The 21,705-nt window shown below is 42.3% G+C and overlaps 1 protein-coding gene across 2 annotated transcripts in view; it reads right to left on the bottom strand.

The window, feature by feature from the left end:
* Window positions 1-1,271: 1,271 nt before the first annotated feature.
* LCA5 (lebercilin LCA5) overlaps window positions 1,272-21,705 on the bottom strand; it is a 132,174-nt gene continuing 111,740 nt past the window's right edge. For both annotated transcript variants that reach the window (XM_084964402.1, XM_084964401.1), the window contains exon 8: window positions 1,272-1,607. In XM_084964402.1, coding sequence (XP_084820528.1) covers window positions 1,597-1,607 — 11 coding nt within the window. In that variant the 3' untranslated portion in view covers window positions 1,272-1,596. The remainder of the gene's footprint in view (window positions 1,608-21,705) is intronic.

Below are 21,705 nucleotides of genomic sequence, written 5' to 3'. Positions count from 1 at the left end.
ATTCTAACACATAAACACCTTGTCCTGTGGAGCCAGCCCTAGCCTTGAGCTTCAGTTCCATTCCTGCAATACTGACCACCTTCCAAGTAGCTCCCTATGGATGTCTTAGCATATTCAATAAACCCCAACACCAAATCATGCATTTGAGTCCTCTAGGCCAGCTTCTCCTCCTGCTGTATCTGTTCCTATTAATGACACCACTTTTTTAGATCATTAGGGATTTCTCACTGTTATCTTCAGGCTCCCTTATCATCCACATACAGTTATGATCGTATTCAATCTTCATAACACCGCTCACATTTAACCACTCCTTACAATTCCCTCTGACAATATCCTAATTCTGACTCTCACTTATTAAGTACTAAGTACTTCACAGTTATCAACTTTAATGGTCACAACAGCCCTAGGAGGTAAGCACCCTCTTATCAACCCATTTTCCAGGAGCCTTCCTCAGTTCCCAGAGTTTCTAAGCAGAGCTGAACTTGAATCCAGGCAGTCTGAGGCCAGAGATACACCACCTTCCAGCCACATAGCTCTTAGACCAGTAGTGGCAACAACAGCTTCTGTCATTCCTGTCCACATTGGTATTGCCATTATTGTAGAGACAGGAAAACCAAGCTCAAAGAGGGTCAGACTGGAAACACCTCCAGATCTCATTCTCCTTATCCACCCACTCACCCACCCCCATCAAGATTTATCTTCAAGGAAGTTCCCTTGTAGTGGAGCCGGTTAAGGATCTGACATTTTGGCAACTGCAGCGCCAGTTTGATCTCTGACCCAGGGACGTTCGCATGCTATGGGTGCAGCCCAACGGAGGTGGGGGTGGGGAATTAATCTTCTAAATACACTATTTTCTTTGTTTGTTTTTGGCCACACCTATAGCATATGGAAGTTTCCAGGCCACGGTTGGAATCTAAGCCACAGTGGATCCTTAACCCACTGTGCTACAGTGGGAACTCCTGAATGCACTGCTCTGATTACTCCTTTAAAAAGAAAAAAAATGGGAGTTCCCATCGTGGGTCAGAGGTTAACAAACCCAACTAGTATCCATGAGGATGAAGGTTCCATCCCTGGCCTTGCTCAGTGGGTTAAGAACCTGACATTGCCATGAGCTGTGGTGTAGGTCACAGATATGGCTCGGATCCTGCATTGCTGTGGCTGTGGTGTAGGCTGGCAGCTGTAGCTCCTATTTGACCTCTAGCCTGGGAACCTCCATATGCCACAGGTGTGGCCCTAAAAAAAAGAAGGAAAGAAAAAAAGAAAAGAAAAAATGAAGGAAAACATCACCCAGTGCATTTCATCACCCAGAGAACGAAATCCAGGTTGTCTGGTTGAGTGTTCAGGGACTTCCCATCCAATCTGATGCCCAGTATCTTCAGCTTTGTCTGCCACTCCTCACTCCTGCTGGAGGGTCCCCGCAGCCATGCTCCCAGGTCCTGCCTCCACTCCTTTGAGCTCAAGCTTCTCTCTTCACTTCTCACCACCCGTCTCAACTGCCATTCGTATGTTCTCTCTTGCAAAGGAGCCCTTGGATTTTTCATTGAACAGGAGCCATCACTCAGACACATTTTAAAGACTGTCAAGACTTCTCTGCCACTAGACAGAGCCTGGAAAGAGAGATATCATGTTCAGTTTTCCAAAGCACAAAATCTGGGCTCATCCGAGCTATTCTGTTACTTTCTCTTCTGCAGTGACGCGCCATGGTGCATGTTATCAGTTCAACAAAATATATAGAGAAAGTAATAAAATAAAAAAGAGGGTTGTTAGAGGGTCATAGTAGAAGCAAGAGGCAGACTGAGTGTCCTTTAGCTGTTAACCCTGAGGATGAGGGCTTGAACAGCCCCCGCCTGAGACCTCTTGGGCCCAGATGGCTTTCCTACCAGTCCTCTCCTGTGGGTGGGTGCAGTGGTTTCAACCCAGCCTCCAGGTGCCTCCCCCTCGTCCCCTCATCCCCTCTTTGCCTCCTCCCTCTTCTCCTCCATCTTCTTGATACTACTCAGAGCAAATGCTTTTGTCAAAGAAATTCTTGCCAGGATGCTCAGTGTGAACAGCAAATTAAAAACAGGGCTGCTTTGCTGGAGGTGGAGGTGGTGGGGAGACAAACACCCCAACTTACTTGCCCACCTCGCAGCACCTGAGGAACTCTGCACACAGCCCCATGTGTGGGCAGCGTGTGTGTGTGTGCTCACGGGTGGGGGGGTGTGCCTGTCTGGAGGTGAGGTGGAGAGGAAAGTGATTCTATTGTTCCTAAAAATGTTAACATGCTGAACACTATCCCCCCCCCCCTTTTTTATTCCTTTTTTAAATTAACTTGCTTTGTATGCTGGGCTCCCTAGAGCTTGGAGTGACTCCTAATCCAGCAAATTCTTGTTTAGCTCTTGTTGAGCTTCTATCATGATGTGAGCTTTCCAAGAACTATATGGAGCCATCCCACCCATAGATAATCTGGATTCCCCATCGTGGCTCAGCAGTAACGAACCTGACTAGTATCCATAAGAGCGCAGGTTTGATCCCTGGCCCTGCTCAGTGGGTTAAGGATCCCGTGTTGCTATGAGCTGTGCTGTAGGTCACAGACACAGCTTGGATCCAGCATTGCCGTGGCTGTGGTGTAGGCTGGCAGCTGCAGCTCCAATTAGACCCCCAGCCTGGGAACCTCCATATGCTGCAGGTGTGGCCCTAAAAAGCCAAAAAAAAAAAAAAAGAAGAAATTATGTAATCTAATGGTGAGGCCAGGATGCTCCCATTCCTGAGAGTAATTCTAAGTTTTTCGGTGTTCATTTCTGATCTCTTGCCTGAAATTCAGCTCTAAAACTTTTTTTTTTTTTTTTTTTTGCCTGACCTGAAGCATATGGAGCTCCTGGGCCATGGATAGGATCCGAGCCGCAGTTATGACCTATGCCACAGCTGCAGCAATGTCAGATCTTTAACCCACTGTGCCAGGCTTAACCCACTATGCCAGGCTGGGGCTGGAACCTGCAACCCGGTACTCCAGAGACACTGTCTATCCCACTGCACCATAGCAGGAGCTCTCAGAACTAACATTTTAAATGTTTGTCTGCTTCCCGGACAGTCTCTGCTTGGCTGCCCTGAACTCAAAATTTCTAAACCTGAAACTTTGCTCTTTCTCAGAAAAGCCACGAAATTCCCAACATCAGCCTCAGAGTTGTCTGGTAAAAGAACAAAATCACTAGAGTTCCCTTCGTGGAGCAGCAGAAACAAATCTGACTAGTATCCATGAGGATGCAGGTTCGATCCCTGGCTTCACTCAGTGGGTTGGGGATCCAGAGTTATTGCGAGCTATGGTGTAGGCTGGCAGCTATAGCTCCAATTTGACCCCTGGCCTAGGAACTTCCATGCTCCACAGGTTTGGCCGTAAAAAGCCAAGAAAAAAAAAGATTAAAAAGGAACAAAATCACTGAGGAACAAGGAACAGTAGGGGACAGCAGGGCTGGGGGGGTCATCAAAGTGACTGAGCAACACAAATAATTGGGAGAGCTAAGCATTAACATGAAATATGTAAAGCTGGGCAGACATGACAGGGAATAAGTTTGTCCTTGAGGGAACATATATTAGCATCATTTCACTGGTCTCAGCTGTCTTGAGAATATCTCTCTGTATTAATATGATGCTAGCATTTAAAAAAACAGGCATTTTAAAACTAAATGGCCTTTCATTGCAAGTCAACAACTACAACCTTTGTTCAGCCAAAGAAATAGGAATCTGTTCCCAAAATGGAGCTAAAAAAACTGGCCATCATGGCTTTTCTCAAAGAAGAGACTATGTACACAAAATCATATTTACCATCATTTCTGGGTGATGACTGGGGTTAATATTGAATTTGTTCACTTTAAAACAAAAACCTGCATAGATTGTGACATTATTGGAACTGATTTTTGCTGTAAAGGACAAATGAAGGCTGCAGGGAGTAGACCACTGCTGGGCATAAGGAGAACTCCTAACAATTCAGCCTCCTGAGGTCTTGGACTTACCTCTCAGTTCAGACCCGCATTTGAAGGGAGCTGAACTGAAAGGCCTCCAAGGGCCCTTCCAACTAAACATTTTATGAGAGCGCAAATACAAGTTCATTTGGAGGTCAGAGAGGTGAGAAACTACAATTAGAAGGGGTTTTAGCCAAGCGGTCTGCTTAATGGAAAGGAGGTTCTTGGGGCTTTGCTTTGAAGCCCTGATAGGTTTGGGAGCTGAGGCAAGGAAAAGGTTGTTCAGGGTGTCCCAGATGTGGAAGAGGCCCGGCAGGCGCCGGGCGAGGAAGACACTACAGGAGGAAGAAAGAAGCATGCTGGAAGAGCCCCGTGGAGAGAGAGGAGAGTTGAAAAGTGTTTGAGGCAGTGATGAGCTTGGCAAAAACCTGACAGCTGTTCATATATTATCTGATAAACCTGACAGTTGCCTAAGGCCATGTGAACTTGGGAGCAGCTCTGAAGTGCAGAGAGGAGGAGGGCTATGTACTGTGTTAAAGCTTCTTCCCCAGAGCTGGAAGAACTGGGATTTTCCCAACCCAAGGGCAGGGCCACCAATCAGAACTCCCTGTAGGTCCAAGGCCAAGTAATCTGCTCTTTTTAGGTATCTTACCTCCTTGTCTATATTGAGATGAAAGAGCATCAGAAAAATCTGTAAACATCTGACAAAAGTCAGGACATGACATTTTAAGAACATTCATTTCACCACAGATGGTAAAAGGAATTTTTTAATACCGTAAAGATTCTTTGTTAGAGAACAATCAAGTACAAAAATGGTACTAGGTCATTTATTACAGAATTGAAACCCTGGAAGCAAGCCTGCCATGGAATTGTTTCAAAGGGAACTTTAAGTGATTATCCATTTTGCAACTCTACTATTTTTAAAATTTTTTATTGACATATAATTGATTTACAATTTGTGACAATTTCTGCTATATAGCAAGATCCAGTCATACACACACACACACACACACACACACACACACACACACACTCCCTTTCTTATATTATCTTCCATCATTGTCTATCCCAAGAGATTGGCTATAGTTCCCTGTATAGGACCACATTGCTTATCCATTCTAAATGAAATAGTTTATGTCTACTAATCCCAAACTAGCAGTCCATCCCACTCCTTCCCCCATCCCCCTTGGCAATCACAAGTCTGTTCTCTATGTCTGTGAGTCTGTTTCTGTTTTGTAGATAGGTTCATCTGTGCCATATTTTAGATCCCACATATAAGTAATATCATATGATATTTGTCTTTCTCTGACTTACTTCACTTAGTATAAGAACCTCTGTTGCACCCACGTTGCTGGAAATGGCATTATTTTCTTTTTATGGCTGAGTAGTATTCCACTGTGTATATGCCCCACATCTTCTTAATCTATTCATCTGCCAATAGATATTTAGGTTGTTTCCATGTCTTGGCTATTTGTAATAGTGCTGCTATGAACATACAAGTGCATGAATCTTTTTGAATTGTAGTTTTTTCAGGCTATATGTCCAGGAGTGGGATTGCTGGATCACATGGTAGTTCTGTATTTTGTTTTCTGAGGAAATTTCATACTATTTTCTATAGTGGTTGTACCAATTTATATTCCCACCTACAGTGTAGGAGGGTTCCCTTTTCTCCACACCCTCTCCAGTGTTCATTTTTTGTAGACTTATTACTGGTGGCCATTCTGAACAGTGTGGCCTACTATTATATTTAAAATATAAATGATATATATGTACATACAAATTATAATATAAAACCATTGTAGGGTAGTTTGCAGTGGTGTGCAACTTGGAGTGAGGGTATAGCCTCTGGACTGTAAGTGACCAATCTCTGATGCCACCAGCCCCACCTAAGCTTTAGGGACATGGCTGTGCACCTATGGCAGATGACCAGAGAAATTTCATGGTGGTGGTAACAGCAATTCAAAACTTGTGATGGTTCTAAGTAGTTCGTGTGCCTTTATGTTTTGGTGTTACTGGATTACAGCTGTGTAAGTCTGTATTTTTATTTTATTCCTTTTATCTATACAAAGAAAAGAAAAGAGTAACACTTAGAAAATTGAGAGTGGGACAAATCATGTTTCAATAAAATCTACAGAGAGATATCACATCCATGAGGTCCTAAACAATCTATTGCTCCCATTCCTTTTTCCAGGAATGAGGAAAATACTGGTCACAAAACCTATCATTGGATAACAAGGATCCTCGGTAGAATCAAATATTAGAAAATTTTGCTCCTGAGAAATAGACATGAGGTTTTGTAGGCTTGGATTCTGGTGATCCCTAGTGTTGTTTCTATTCCATCACCTTCACTATAGAACATTCTCTCGTCATGGACCCTACCAGCTTATACTTGATCTTGATTTCAAACAGAGTTTCTAAGACATGGTAGTTTTCCCCTCTCTCTTTTTAAATGTCCATCCAGTAGGATTTGGAAGATATGAGGGAAAAAAGACTCTCCAGGCAGGGGAAGCTGCCTGTGTTAAGACAGTATATATATAGTTCCCTAGTAGCTCAGCAGGTAAAGGATCTGGCATTGTCACTGCAGCCGCTTGGGTCACTGCTGTGGCATGAATTTGATCTCTGCTCCCCCCACCCCACTCTGGAACTTCCATGTGCTGCAGGTGAGGCCAAAAAAAAATAGTGGAAGGCTGAAGAGAACTATTTTGACAGGTCATCTTACATAGCAGCGGACATGCGGACATGCTGGGTTGTAGAGCAGTGGTTTGGGAGCTAAAAACCACTCCACTATGTGGAGGAGAAGATGACAGCTCACAGGGGGTCCATTATGAGGAACAGTGGTGGGGACTGGGTGGCCTCTGGGTGCAGAGCTAAGGAGCAGTCCACAGGACCACTCTCACAGTGACACCAAGTACACCTGTGAGGGCCCCAAGGCCAGTTTCAGTTTTCACACAGTGAGGAAGTTTAACTTGACCTGGTGATCTTCAAGTCTCCTCAGCTCAATACTTTTGATGTGGAGATAAGTTGATACACAAAGGGCACTGGCAGAGTCCACAGAGGACGCTGGTTCCCTCATGGCGCCAGGCCCCAGGAGAATGTGAGCTGCAAGGATAACTTCTACTAACTTGGAAAATTACAACAAATACAAGTTATCTCCAAGGCCAAGGACTAAAAGTCTGATTTCCATGGTGACATATGGATGGAGCTCTGCTTTGGATGGAGAATGTTGAAACGGAATGTGTTGAAGACTTATTCTGGGGCCATCTATTCTCAAACAATGAGATTTATTTATTTGGCCACAGCTAAGGCTTATGGAAGTTCCTGGGCCAGGGACTGAATCTGAGTGGCAGCTGCAACCTACCTACACTGCACCCACACTGGATCCTTTAACTCACTGTGCCAGCACCTCCAAAGCTACCTGAGCCACTGCAGTCACATACCTAACCCACTGTGCTGTAGAGGGAACTCCAAGATTTCTTTTTAAAAAATTACCCCAAAGAAAGTAATTCAAATAAGTCTGCCTCAAAGCCTTAGGACAGCTCCTTTCAAAGCTCTCCTAGGTGGCTTTTTATTTTATTGCAATTCCTTTCTTGGCCAACCTGTTTCCTTCAGTGGATGCTCAGCCTAGAGGAAACATTCTGAGATAGCGGGGAGATGTCTTCTTCCTGGAGATTTTGTCACCTTGAAACACAGCACCTCTTCAGGCTTCCTTCATCATCCTTAGAGATTTCCATGAGCATTGCCTGCCTTAAAATTTTTTAAAATTCTTTGGAAAAAGCAGACTTGAGCCAGCTTCGGGCTGAGGCCTACATTATAAATGCTAAAGGGCTTCATTTTCAGATGAAATGTTTTCCACAAGTACTTGTCTAACCAAATCATACAGTACAAAAATAAGAGGGCTTGAATGGGCAAAAATGATGTTTATTTGCAAAGGAAAACCCTTTCAAAAGTGCTCATACCTGCCCACATCTGCTTTTTGTTCTTGGGGTCAATAACCCTCCTGATTTAAGTGTTTTGTTTCCAGAGCACTTATCTGAGAATCGTGGAATGAAATAAATAGGGAAAGTAAAAAGCATTATTTTAAAATAATGCAATTTGTATCTAATGTGGTCACACGTGGTATTCTTAACTTCTTACATTTAACTGTAATTTGAAATACTTCATATCCCATATTTTAAAAACGAACCTAGGGTTTTCTCCATCGTTTTTGAAAGTCACCATGATATTCTTATATTGTCATCAACATTGATTATGCTACCATTCTGGGGTTCTGCTTTATATATTTTAATTAAATGTTTTCTATTTTGTGCTTATACCCTTAGGCAATTTTAACATGAAGGGGACAATTTTATAAGTGGAAAAAAAGAAAACCATCCAAATTGATTGGTGGGTTCCCTGCTGCACAGAACATTTAAAAGCTAGAATTCCTGCCTCAAAATGTTTCCAGGCAAAGTGAAATTATGAGGAAAATTAGATGCTTTTAAAATGTCAAGAGTTAGCTATTTTATTTGGTTTGATTTTTGGTTTGTTTGATATAGTCATGAAACATCTTCCTAAAGATGAGGCCCTTTTTGCTGAAGAGAAGGCATAAAGGCTTATTCCATGATTATTTGTAATCGTTAAAAATTTAATACAGGGAGTTCCTGTTGTGGCTCAGCAGTTAAAGAATCTGACTAGCATCCATGAGGACACAGATACCATCCCTGGCCTTGCTCAGTGGATTAAGGATCCCGCATTGCCATGAGCTGTGCTGTAGGTCACAGATGCAGCTCAGATCCTGCATTGCTGTGGCTGTGGTGTAGGCCAGTGGCTACAGCTCTGATTCGACCCCTAGCCTGGGAACCTCCATATGCCATGGGCACAGAACTAAAAATTTTAAAAAAAGAATACAATATAAGTGTCCAAAAATAGGGAGCTGGCTGCATAGTTATGTAGCATCCAGACCATGTAGTGACATAGAGAAATGTTTACTATACATTAAGAGAAAAAAATAAGACTATAATCAGTATACATAATAGAGTCCTTATTTTATTAAGAAAAAATGTAGACTGAATAAATAATGAATATAAACATGCATAGAAAACCCTGAAAGGCTCTTTATACCAGGTTAGTCATGGTTTCTGCACAAACCAGACATGACTTGAAAAGATAATAAATCATTAAATCTTAGAGTTGAAGGGGCTTGGAGATCATTGAATTCAGTTACTCATTAATTCACCAGATCATTCATCCTATTTACAGACTGAGCCCAATAAATATTTGGGAGTTTTCTCTTAAATGGAACTCCCACCTGCCTTCCTGTAGCTGGTGCTCTCTCTGCCTTTGGGAAACTTGTGGAATAAATCCAATTCCTGGAATTCCCCTTGTGGCTTGATGGGTTAAGGACCTGATGTTTTCTCCCCAAGAATGCAGGTTTGATCCCCAGCCTGGCTCAGTGGGATAAGGATCCAGCATTGCTGCAAGCTGCAACATAATTTGCAGATGCACCTTGGATCCGGTGCTGCTGTGGCTGTGGTGTAGGCCTGCAGCTGCAGCTCTGATTCAACCCCTAGTCCAAGAATTTCCATATGCTGCAGGTACAGCCTCAAAAGAAAAACAAAATCCAATTCCTTATACATCACTGTTCTTCAGGTACTTAAAGCCTACTCCTACTTAATCTTCTTTCTTCAGTGTAACATCCCCAGTTCATTCAATATTTTTGGTGCTTTCCCAATTTGTCCCAAGGCCCTGACACATTTATCTGGAGGTTGATGAGTTGTCAGCATCCAGAGCAAACTCCACGTCCAAGTGCACGCAGGCCAGCCAGAATCCAGGGGACCTGCTTGCTCTTTTGATCTCTAACCAATAAAGGCCATAGTTCATATCAACTTGAAGTCAACTAAAACTTTTCCAGAGAATTCCTGTATGAGCAACTATTAAGGGCCATTTCCCCCCATTTAAATTCATTCTATTAATTCTTTGACCGCCGGAGTTCCCATCATGGCTCAGTGGTAATGAACCGACTAGTATTCATAAAGATGTGGGTTTGATGCCTGGCCTTGCTCAGTGGGTTAAGGATCTAGCATTGCCATGAGCCATGGTGTAGGTTGCAGAAAAGGCTTGGATCTGGCATTGCTGTGGCTGTGGTATAGGCTGGCAGCTGCAGCTCTATTTCAACCCCTGGCCTGGCAAGTTTCATATGCTCTTGGAGCAGCCCTAAAAAGCAAATTCATTCATTCATTCATTCATTCTTTGACTCCAACACAGGAGCTACACAGATATAACAAGCTGAGATTCAGTTTCCAGCCTTTCTAGTCACCCTTACTAAGTCATTATCTTATTTGTTTTATTCTATATCCAAGTCTAACAAACTCTTTTTTCTTTTCTTTTTTTTTTTTTTTTTTTTTTTTTTTTTTTTTTTTTTTTTTGTGTGTGTGTGTGTGTGTCTTTTTAAGGTTGCACCCAGGGCATATGGAGGTTGCCAGGATAGGAGTCTAATCAGACCACAGCCACAGCAACACAGGATCCGAGCCACGTCTGCAACCTACACCACAGTTCATGGCAATGCCAGATCCTTAACCGACTGAGCAATGCCAGGAATGAAACCTGGGTTCAGATGGATGCTAGTCAGATTTGTTTGTGCTGAGCCACGACAGGAACTCCTCAAACTCTTTTTTTTTTTTTTTTTTTTTAATTTTTTTTGGATGCACTCACAGCATATGGGAGTTCTTGGGCCAGGGATTGAATCTGAGCCACAGATACAACCTACATCACAGCTGAAGCAACATTGGATCCTTAACCCACTGTGCCACAGGGGGAACTCCTATCAGACTCATTTTAAATCTTCATCCTGTCTGGCAATATGTTACCTCCTTTTGAGTTTTTCCTTCCTGTGTTGATAAGTGCACCATCTCTATCTTTACTCATCTCCAAAAATCATGGGCAAAGACCAAAAGTCTCTGAAATTCCAAACCTGCTTTGCACAGAGGACCTGAGTATAGAGTTTCATTGGACAACCCCCCTAGTCAGGTACCACGACTCTGGGGTAAGCCAGCAGGCATCTGCTAGGAGAGAGAGGAGGCACCTCCCACAGGCCTGGCCAGCAGCCTGGGAGGAAACAGCCCTGAATTTCCCACAGTCGAGTTGCAGTGCTTTTCCCAGCACCAGGCACTATATAAAGAGTACGAAAGTGGAGTTCCTGCTGTGGTGCAGTGGGTTAAGCATCTGACTGCAGTGGCTCCCCCAGCCCGGAAACTTCCATCATAAAAATACATATGTAGAGACAAAACTAAAGTTTCTCGTGGAGTTTTCCCAAAAGAAAGAAAATGAGTGAGAGGACAAAATGCCTGGTATCAATCAGCGCTTAAACCTACCACTGAGAAGCTAAGACGCTATAAATAGAGTGATGGGTTGGACCTCTGCCTCACTTCCCCTGTAAATGCCACTGCTATCTGGTCCATTTGTTTGGGATGTGCCCTCCAGAAAATCTTTGGATGGGGGAACCCAGTTCCTGGGAGAATTAGTCAACTGTGAATTTCTCTTGTCTTTATCATGATCCCACAGCATCCACAGTTTCCATGCAGTGAGGAAGTTTAACTCAACCTGGTGAACTTCAAGTCTTCTCTGCTCAATACTGTTGATGTGGAGATAAGTTGATACACCGTCCAGGGGCAGTTTACAGTTTTTTGCTCATCATGCTGTGCACGGTTCTCTGTGGAACAGAGATTTGATGTTTCCAGAACCTGCCTCTGGCTCAGCAATTCTTTCACTTGTCTCAAATTTACTCCTCCTTTTCTACGCTCTTTGGGCACTTCCCCCTGCCACCCACCCCTGTGCCCACTGCCTGCTCTCTGGGAAAATCACCTGAGGTCTAGCTGTGGCAGCCTCTCAGGCCTAGACTTGCCCACCCTTCCACCGTGAACTCTGCTTCTTTCTGCCGAGGGACAGAGCCTATCCCTGAATTACTTACAGATCCTCCATTTATTCATATAGAACAGGGATGCAAATTCTCATGGGACCATGATGAGGATATGTTCAAGAAAGAGTGTAAAGTGTTAACTATGTTGTCTGGCACATAGAAAGCACACAAATAGATGGTAACCAAAAAAAAAAGAAAGAAAGAAAAAGAAACACCTTCACATTTTTCTAAAATTTCTCTGCATTTTCATCCCCTGGTCTCAGAGGAGGAGGAAGTAGGGTACATAGTCTTTTTCTGAGGCTATCGCAGATCCATTTCTATTCCAGCTTAAAACAAGAAAGAGGAATTACAGGTTCATATAATGCAAAAAGTTCCAGAGGGAGGACAGACTTCAGCTGTAAACAGCGCCATGAGGCATAGCATTCTGCCTCTCTCCCCTGCCTTTGCTGACTGGAACTTCAGGTTAAGGTAGGGCCTTTTGGGATCAAAGGGAGCTGCAGAAGTTCAGGACACCATGCTTCATTTTTCACAATCAACAGAGAATGAGAATTGCTTCCAGAACATTATTCAGAAGAGCAAAGAAGCTTCTTTTTCCAAAGCCTCAAGAAGGGATTCCTGCTGTGGCTCAGTGGTTAATGAACCTGACTAGTATCCACGAGGATGCGGGTTTGATCCCTTGCCTCACTCAGTGGGCTAAGGATCTGGCGTTGCTGTGAGCTGTGGTGTAGGTTGAAGTCTTCGCTTGGATCCCGAGTTGCTGTGGCTGTTGTGTAGGCCAGCAGCTACAGCTCCAATTCGACCCCTAGCCTAGGAACTTCCATATGCCATAGGCGCAGCCCTAAAAAGCCAAAAAAAAAAAAAAATCGAAATTAAAAAATTTTTCAAAAGCCTAAAGAAAATCCCTCTCAAATCTCATTGGTCTAAGTTAGAAAAAATGCCTTCCCTAAACTAGTCAGGTGATAAGTCCATGCCATTTTAGTCTAGAACCTCATGCTAGCATTCTAGAAACAAGGTGGAGTCACATTTTCCCATTGCATACAGGGTTTGGGGATACTAGGCTGTGTTGTCCAATAGCACAGTTCCAGAAGGTGTGATTCCTATGGATTTCTTTTCCAGATCTGTGTTCTATGTTATCCACCTAAAATACAATGGGAATGGTGCTTTCTGGAGTTATTCAGCTGGTGGCATTGGACTTAGAAAGAGGTCCTTGAAGTTCAAGGCATGAAGGGGTACTAGATACTGGATAGCTCATCACAAAGTCCACCTCCCACCATGTGCCTTTGAGTCTGTCTCTTCCTCCTACCTATGGATCTTTCTTTCCCCTGTTCATTTGTCCTTTTTTTTTTTTTTTTTCGCTTTTTTTGCTTTTTAGGGCTGCACCCACGGCATATGGAGGTTCCCAGGCTGGGGGTGGAATTGGAATGTAGCTGCCGGCCTCCACCACAGCCACAGCAACACAGAATCCAAGCTGCGTCTGCGACCTACACCACAGCTCACATCAATGCCAGTCCTTAACCCACTGAGCAAGGCCAGGGATTGAACCTGCACCTTCATGAATGCTAGTCAGATTTGTTAACCACTGAGCCATGACGGGAACTCCCATTTGTCATTTTTCTTGAATTAGCATCAGCTCCCTTGTTATTGGATCATTTGTTTGTGCTCATTCTTCTTCATCCAAAACCAAAAACAGGGAGTTCCCATGTGGCTAAGTGGGTTAAGTATCTGGCTTGTCACTACAGTAGCTTGGGTCACTACTATGGCACAAGCTCTATCCCTGGCCCAGGAACTACAAGTGCAGCAAGAAAAAAAAAAGCAAAACTAAAAACAAAATTAAATTAAAATTTAAAAATTAAAATTTCTCCATACCTGCTTCTCCAGCAAGCTACCTTGGCTTCCCCAGCACAGTTATTAAAAGCATGGTTTATATTATTCATTGCCCCCACTCAGTAATCTGGCTTCTCTGCCTCCTGTACTCTGCTGAATCTGCTCTCTTAGAATCATTTTTCTATAAACCTGAACATCAGGCCGCTTCCAACTTCTCTGATCACCACATCTTCTTCCTTGAAACTCTCTTTTCCTTTCTGTCCATTTATTTGATCAATTTTAATTGTCCTTCTGCCATGTGCCAAACACCAGAGTTGATGCTGAGAATGCAAATGTCTTTAAAAGAATCCAGTCCTTGCCCTCAAGGAGGTGATAAAGGCAGTGGGATGGCAGCCAATGAAACAATAGGTAGAGCCATAGTGGAGCAAGGATCTAACTCTGCTAGGAATAAGAGAAGCTTCTTAAAAAGGCAGTTCTTGGACTGTTTTTTTAAAAAGTTAGGAGACTATTGATTGGAAAATGTCAAAAGCACAAGGAACAGCATGGAACAATCAGGAAACTACAAGTGGCTTGGAGTAGGTGGGGTGGGGGGCATGGCAGAGAAGGTGAACGAGGGGAGGGAGATTAAGCTGTTCAAGAAGGTAGAAGCCAGGTCACTCAAGGGTTTGGACAAGGTGACATGGGTCGTGAGTGGCTGCTGAAGGAGTCTGAGCCATTTAACGGCACAATCAGATTTTATTTCTTTCTGATCTATTTCTTTCTCATCATTCCAGTGGGGTATGGAATAGGCAGGCAGGTGCCCAGAAGATGGAGGACCAGTAAGGAAGGTGCTAAAGAATTTGGGTAAAGATGATGATGTTTCTGAACAATAACTATGGTGGTGGATGTAAAGAAAGTAGAATAAATTCAAAAGATATTTAGGAAATAAACACATAAGACATTTAGTGTGGAATAGGAAGTCAGGACTAGTTAAAAAAAATAGAGAAACCAAGTGGAGAGAGAAATTCAATAATGTCAAATAGCAGAGAGCCGAGTCACAAAAAGAAGAGAGGCTATGCCTGGTTTTCTCCTTACTTCTATGATCACTTCTTATTGATGCTGGGGCTCTTAGCCCAGCCCTGGAGTGGAGCTGCTTCCCATTGATAAAGTCAGAGCAGATCTCCTGTATTCTTCCCTTCATAACACTATGTAATCTATGGCTTCAACTACTACAACCATGTCATAAGCTCCAAATCTACGTATCTGAGTCTGGCTTGTTTCTCAAATTCCAATGTCAAGTTTCAGTTGCTTCCTCAATGCCTTTACTTGGATGTCCACCTACCCATTCTAACTAAACTGAAATCATTGTCTTCATTCCAAACTTATTCCCACCCCCCTCTCTCTTAATCTGTTGGTGGTGCTGTTATCCTTTTAGCTGGACAATCTGCTGTCACCTCTGCATCCTTATTAGTTCACTCATTTACCCATCAAAGATGATTGAGCACCTACAATATTTCTTAAACTCTTCTAAGTGCTATAGATGTAGTGATGATCTGAACAAAGTGCCTGCGTCATTATAGTGAGGGACTACACATGGCATTAGATAAGTGGAATGATTTAAAATACAATAGGATAAAGAGCCTAAGAATGACAGAGTGCTTGCTTGCAATGTCCAATAAGTTCCCTTCACTTTTAATGCCTTTGGCATTTATCCTCACCCCTTTTCCAACACTGACCAAGTTCTGCCTTCAAAGTCCCTCATTAGACAAATGGCAGGAACGTCTCAGTTTAATCCAACTCATTTGAAAAAAAAATATGTACTGAGCACTTACCCTCTGTTGGATACTAAACTTGACACAGATTCTGAAATGAACTCTAAAAATTTTGTAATTTAGAAAGAGTGATGAACACTGAAATCATTTAAATACAAAAAATCAATACACTCCACTTGGAAATTATACCTAACTAGCCAGAAAAAGTCACAGGATAAGTAGATCACTTCTGAAAGGGACTCAGGGGAGTGAGTTGTATTCAAAATGCCACCTGATGGAGTTCCCGTCGTGGCTCAGTGGTTAATGAATCTGACTAGGAACCATGAGGTTGTGGGTTCGATCCCTGGCCTTGCTCAAGTCAGGGATCCAGAGTTGCCTTGAGCTGTAGTGTAGGTCACAGATGTGGCTCAGATCCCGTTGCAGTGGCTGTGGTGTAGGCCAGCAGCTACAGCTCTGATTAGACCCCTGGCCTGGGAACTTCCATATGCAGCAGGCATGGCCCTAGAAAAAGACCAAAAAAAAAAAAAAAAAAAAAAAATGCCCCTTGAAGGATAGATTGGATTTTGTTGGGTCTGGGGTGGCAGCTGGAGAGGAAAATGCATTCCAGGTGGAAGACAATGAGTGAGTAAAGGCAGGAATGTGGGAAAACATGACCGTCCAGATAATAGTGGGTGATATCATTGCTGGGAGCTTAGGTTCCTGGCAGAGGTAGCTGAGGCTAAGAAGAAAGACTAGGACCACTCTGAGTTGTAAAGGCTGATCTGATGAATTTATATTTAAATCATTAGATGATGAAAATCCATCTTTTTCTCTTGATTTTTATTACATACATGATCTTTTTATTTGTTAATTTGCCTGTTTACAAAAAACTTGTGGAATTACTACCCACTACTTTCCTAGCATATTGGTTATTTAGTAAAAAATTACTCTACAAAGCTCATGTGTTGAAGTAATATCTCAAGATATGAAAGTTAGGTGATCTTCTGGTAAATGGTGGCATGACTGTATTTACATCTGGAAAAAGTATGTTTCTGAGCTTTGAAATATTTGGTTTTTCTGATTATTTTGACATTAGACAAAGACTGAGGTAAGCTAGCTTACAAACCTCTATTTCTACTAATTCTGTGGAATGAAAAAAAAAAAAAAAGAAAGAAAATTTTCTCCCTTGTGGCCTTTATCAAAATTCTATGAACTGACAGAGGCTATGAAACACAGAAATTTACAGGACGAATTTTAATAGACTAACTCTAGACTTTAATAAATGTGTGAATGAAAATACCATAAATGTTTTTTTTCCAAAAAGTATGTTAACAATTATCCATTTCTAGAATGAGACAGTTCCCAAAGAGATGCTAATTTGTCTTTTTAAACAAAAGACTGAATTGTTTAAGTTTTGTGTCACCCTACAAAAAGAAATTGCCATTTAGAGGATTTTCAAAAGCAAATAAACCAGTTGAGGTTTCTAAATATAGAATGATATGGGTTATATCAATGACTTCTAACAATCAGCTTTCTGGTTTAGCTTCTGAATTATTCTGTACACAGACAATATCTGCAAAGTGTCGATTTGGTAATGAGTATAGTACTAATATTCTCCCACGCAAGAAGATGTGGAACCCAGTATGATTTCAAAATTGGCCAACTTTACCAAGGAAATAGGAAGGTTTCCATAGTTCCCGAGAATAAATAGTGCCCTCTAAAGGAATTCCACATGAGCTGCATTCAATATCCAGGTTTAAATCAGCAGTTATTCTATCAAAATGTTACTCAATTGTAAATCAAAAAATTGATTCAAATTATAATGGAGTTCCCGTCGTGGCTCAGTGATAGCAAACCCTACTGGTATCCAATGAGGACTTGGGTTTGATCCCTGGCCTCACTCAGTGGGGTTAAGTATCCAGCATTGCCAAGAGCTGTGGTGTAGGCTGCAGATGCAGCTCAGATCTGACATTGGTGTGGCTGTGGTGTAGCCTGGCAGCTACAGCTTCAATTTGACCCCTGGCCTGGGAACTTCTATACGCTGTGGGTGCAGCCCTAAAAAGATAAAACAAACAAGCAAACAAACAAAAAACAGAATTATAAAGAAGAATGCAGGCCAACCTCTATCATAAATATCCCAGGTAGCTGCCCATACCAGTCCTAGGCTACTGGAGCAGGAAAGACAATTCTTCAGCCCTGGTTGCTTCTGCCCACTGTGAACTACTGTCACCATCTTTATGGAAAATTCCTAGAAAAGGAAAAGGTGATGGTTTCTGAGTTGTGAGCTGGACAACCTAGTCTCTGAGGGATGGGAAACTCAGGAAGGAATCTAAGTGTGTGTTTTGTGAAAATGTGCTGCATGAAAGGAAAAATATGTGGGTCCTAAAGAAGCCTTCTCACCTTTTTGTCCTGCTCGAACACCAAAAACCTGAATATCGGGCAGACAGACAAATATGCTGAATTCACAGAGGACAGGGAGTGTGTTCTGACTGAAACAAACGAAATTAAAAGCAAAAGGTGATAGGAGTTCCCGCTGTTGAGCAGTGGGTTAAGGATCCAGCTTGTCTCTTTTGAGGCACCAGTTCAATCCCCGGCTCAGTACAGTGGGTTAAGGATCTGGTGTTCCTGGAGCTGGGGTGTAGGTTGTAGCTCTGGCTTAGATTCGATCCCTAGCCTAGAAACTTCCTTATGCCAAGGGGGTGACTGAAAAAGAAAAAAAAAAGTGAAAAAAAAAGGCATTCATGGATTTGTATCTGTCCATCTAATTTTGTGGCTTATTCTTAACATTTTTTTTCCTTCTATCCACCTTGCACAATACACAGAGAATGAGTCACAAATGACTTGATAATGTTACAAGAAATATTGGGCAAAATTTTATATTGTTACTATCAATTAGGAGCAAGATAAGCCTTAGAGATTAACATTTGCCTTAGAGGCATAAAAAGTCAAGAAGTGCCAAAATGTTAATCCCAGATGTAAATTGCCACAGCAGGTTATTATTGTCACGATGAGATGGTTGAGAATGAAGTTTAAAATATTTCATTCCTTCTATTGCCGAAACTACGTGGATAGAGCATTATGCATGTTTCAAAAATTGTCCTTCAGGATTCAAGTCCAGCTTTGTCAGACAATGAAGATCATGGTTAGGCTGGCACTCAGCACAAACACCTGCAGCCTGTGAGACAGCTTACCTGGTGTATCCAAATATAAGATGTCACCTGAGCTTCACCTTGATCTAGTGAAGTCAGCAGGTCAATTACTATAATGGCAGAACCACAAAGAAATTACATGAGTAGGAGTAAGATTGTGTGGGAAAATTAATTTTCCAGTATCCTTTTTTCTACTTATTGATTGGGATATGAAAACACTTGAAGATGTATGAGGTTCAATACAAAGGGAAATTTTTAAAATTTGCTAAGATGATCCATTAGCCACAGCAAAGCTGTGTCCCACTTTTTGGAACAGTCCAGATGAAGTGGCACATTTTAGCAGAGATGGCCGTGGTTAGCAGAGTAAGGACCGTCTCATCTTAATTAGATGTGACCCATTAGATGAGAATTATGGCAACTGGCGTCCTTCTTAGCAGGTTCCTCAAAATGCAACCAAAGCAAAAAGGTACATCATTGAAGCAGCAGGTGTGCAGGAGCTGCCGAGAGCTGCTGGCTCACTCACAGCACTGAATTGACTCACAGGCCTCCTAGGATGCATTTTGAACTTCACGGGCTAGAGTTAAAAGGGGTTTTATATGTTCATTTAGGTTTCCCTTCCAAATGGCTCTTGGAAAACACAGATCCTAGAAACTCTATTTCTTTAAATCTCCAGGGCAGGAGGTTACACAAAATCCCTCCTTCCATGACTTAAATCTTTTTAGCTAAGAGGCTATTTTAAAGCAGGTGCCAAAGATGTACTTCAAAGGGCTTATCACCACAACAGCACAGCACTGTGACTGGCAGGGCAGGATCCCAGAGATCCTTGGGTCTGACTGTCCATCTCAGTGTGGGGTAGGATATGGGCAGCCTTTTCCCAGAATTCTCTTCTAGAACCAAGGCTCTGCTTTGGGAAAAATGGCTCTTGATGGGGTTTCTGCTCATGGGGGGGGGGGGGGTTCTGGAGGGATGAGCCAGAAAGTTTCTAGCCTGAGCAACACAGAAACAGTGTAGGTACAACTGAGGGCCAGAAGCTATCTGCCATTGGCACCTAGGTCACTGAATGGAAAGAGTACTTTGTATTTTCTGCATTAAACTCTGTCTGGGGCCAGAGCCTGTGGCCCTGAGGAGGGCTGCTAAGTTCCTACTTACTCCACAACCACTGAGTCACCTCACTGTCACAGACCAGATCCACCTTGTCCTGTGGATCATTATTATTCTGCTCTATACAGTTGTCACATTTGGATTTGGCATGGACAGCCAATCCACAAGGTCGGAGAGCAAGGATAATTATCCCCCTCTTGCTGCTAGGAAACCAAGCGAGAAATGAAATGATCGGGCCTGAGGACACCACTGGCTGGCCATACTTGGCTCCCACCCTGTAAGCAGTGCTCTTGGCTTTACATCATTTTCCCACCCTCCCTTCCCTGCTGTGCCATGTGGCCATGAGGCGATCTGATAAAAGAACCAGCCAGTGGGAGGAGATCGAGAGTGATTCCCTTTGGTCTCACCTCTGAAGATCTTTCTGGAGATAGTATCTTAAAATGTTGACCATCTCAGTAAGAATGCGAGGCTGGAAAAAAACAGTTGTTTCTTGTGCCTTTTAGGGGTGATGAAAAGCAATGTGTAAATGTACACCTTTTAAGGTCTCATATAGGAGGTTCAGGAACACACCACAGCTCTTTCAGTGGTTCAAGAAAACTGGCCCAGATCATAGGATTCTGCTCTTTGTCAGGTCACGGGTGTGGGGATGGGACTAGGAGACAGGATGTGAGCACTACATCAGTTAGATAAAGGATTGTGACCGACGGTGTGGAAACTTGCTGCCAGAACCCTGCAGTCATTCAATTATAGTCATTCAGAATGTTTCTGTTATACAAGGGGGCAATTGTTCTCACAAACTTCATTCTATTGGACTGGATCTGAGCTCTGGTGACCGGAATAGCAGAAACAGTTTGGGGGACAGTTTCGAAGTGCTGTGAGACAGATTAAGGAAAGAAGAGCAGGCAGGAGTCTGTGGGCCCTGTACCTAAACCAGCCTTGGTTCACAATATTCATGGCAAATAGAACTGCTTTCTGAGTTTTCTGAGGAGAAAACTCTAAGCTATTTCTGAAGTCTTACCTGTTAGAGAGTCAGTTTGGAGCCTGCTCCTCCTGTTCGTCTGTTTTCATAATCACCTCATTCCCAGTATTAAAGCCTTTCTGCACAATATCTCTAGAGTGGTTTCTGTTTTATGCTAAACGCTGATACGCAGAGGACCAGGAAAAAATAGGAGACATGGCCTGTTGATATTTTAGTTTCAGTAATAAAGAAAGGAAATTTAGGCAAACAAAGAAGCTACTGAGGGGAGGAAATTGGAATTAGAATAATAGTTCTTCTCTATAATATTAAGTAGCAAGAAAACTGGAGTGGTATCAAATTTAGGAAATGATGCATGCTCCACTTAAAGATTCATAATATGTAATTGCATAGTACAGACTCTGAGAAGCTTGCAATAAAGAAGCATGCTTAATTTTGTTTACCCTTGTATTCTTCAAACACATTCAGAATGACAGTCATTCATTATTTGGGAAATGTTAGTTTACTTCAATTTGAGGTAAATATATAAATAGTCTTAGTCTTAGTAGCCACACCTAAAGTAACTTAGTACTTTATAGTAACTTACTAGGGAAACATTTGAGACACCAAAAAAAAAAATAAATAAAAATTTGAAAAGCAAAGCAGGGTAGAGAAGAAAAGTCGGCAAGCAGTAAAACTAATAAAATAGTTAACGTCAAAATATTGTAAAATGGCTACTAAACTTAAAATGCATATTAAGCAAAAGTCTTAAAAGCTCAAGTAAAATAACAATACAAATTTAAAATCCTATGCTATTTCAACAACAAAAAACTAAGTGGGAAAAGAGGAATGAAGAAAGTAGGCTGAGCAGGATCAAGATGGCAGAGCAGTAAGACATGGCACTCATCTTCTCACAAACTCATTTTAAAAAACCATCTACATGTAGAACAATTCACAAAGAACATCTACTGAACACTGGCAGAAGACCTTAAGCCTCCAAAAAGGGCAAGAAACCCTCCACATAACTGGGTAGAACAAAGACAAAAAAGAGAGAAAGAACAGGGGGGAAAAAAAGGAATCAGGACAGAATCAGCACTCCTGAGAGGGAACTGTG

This window comes from Sus scrofa, chromosome 1 (assembly GCF_054392235.1).
Source record: "Sus scrofa isolate SSC_HxYL_T2T_F1_AM1 chromosome 1, Sscrofa_HxYL_maternal_Yorkshire_Landrace_v2.0, whole genome shotgun sequence".
Classification (NCBI taxonomy): Eukaryota; Metazoa; Chordata; class Mammalia; order Artiodactyla; family Suidae; genus Sus; species Sus scrofa.
The sequence above is the reverse complement of the archived record's forward strand: the minus strand, read 5'-3'. Positions and strand labels throughout refer to the sequence as shown.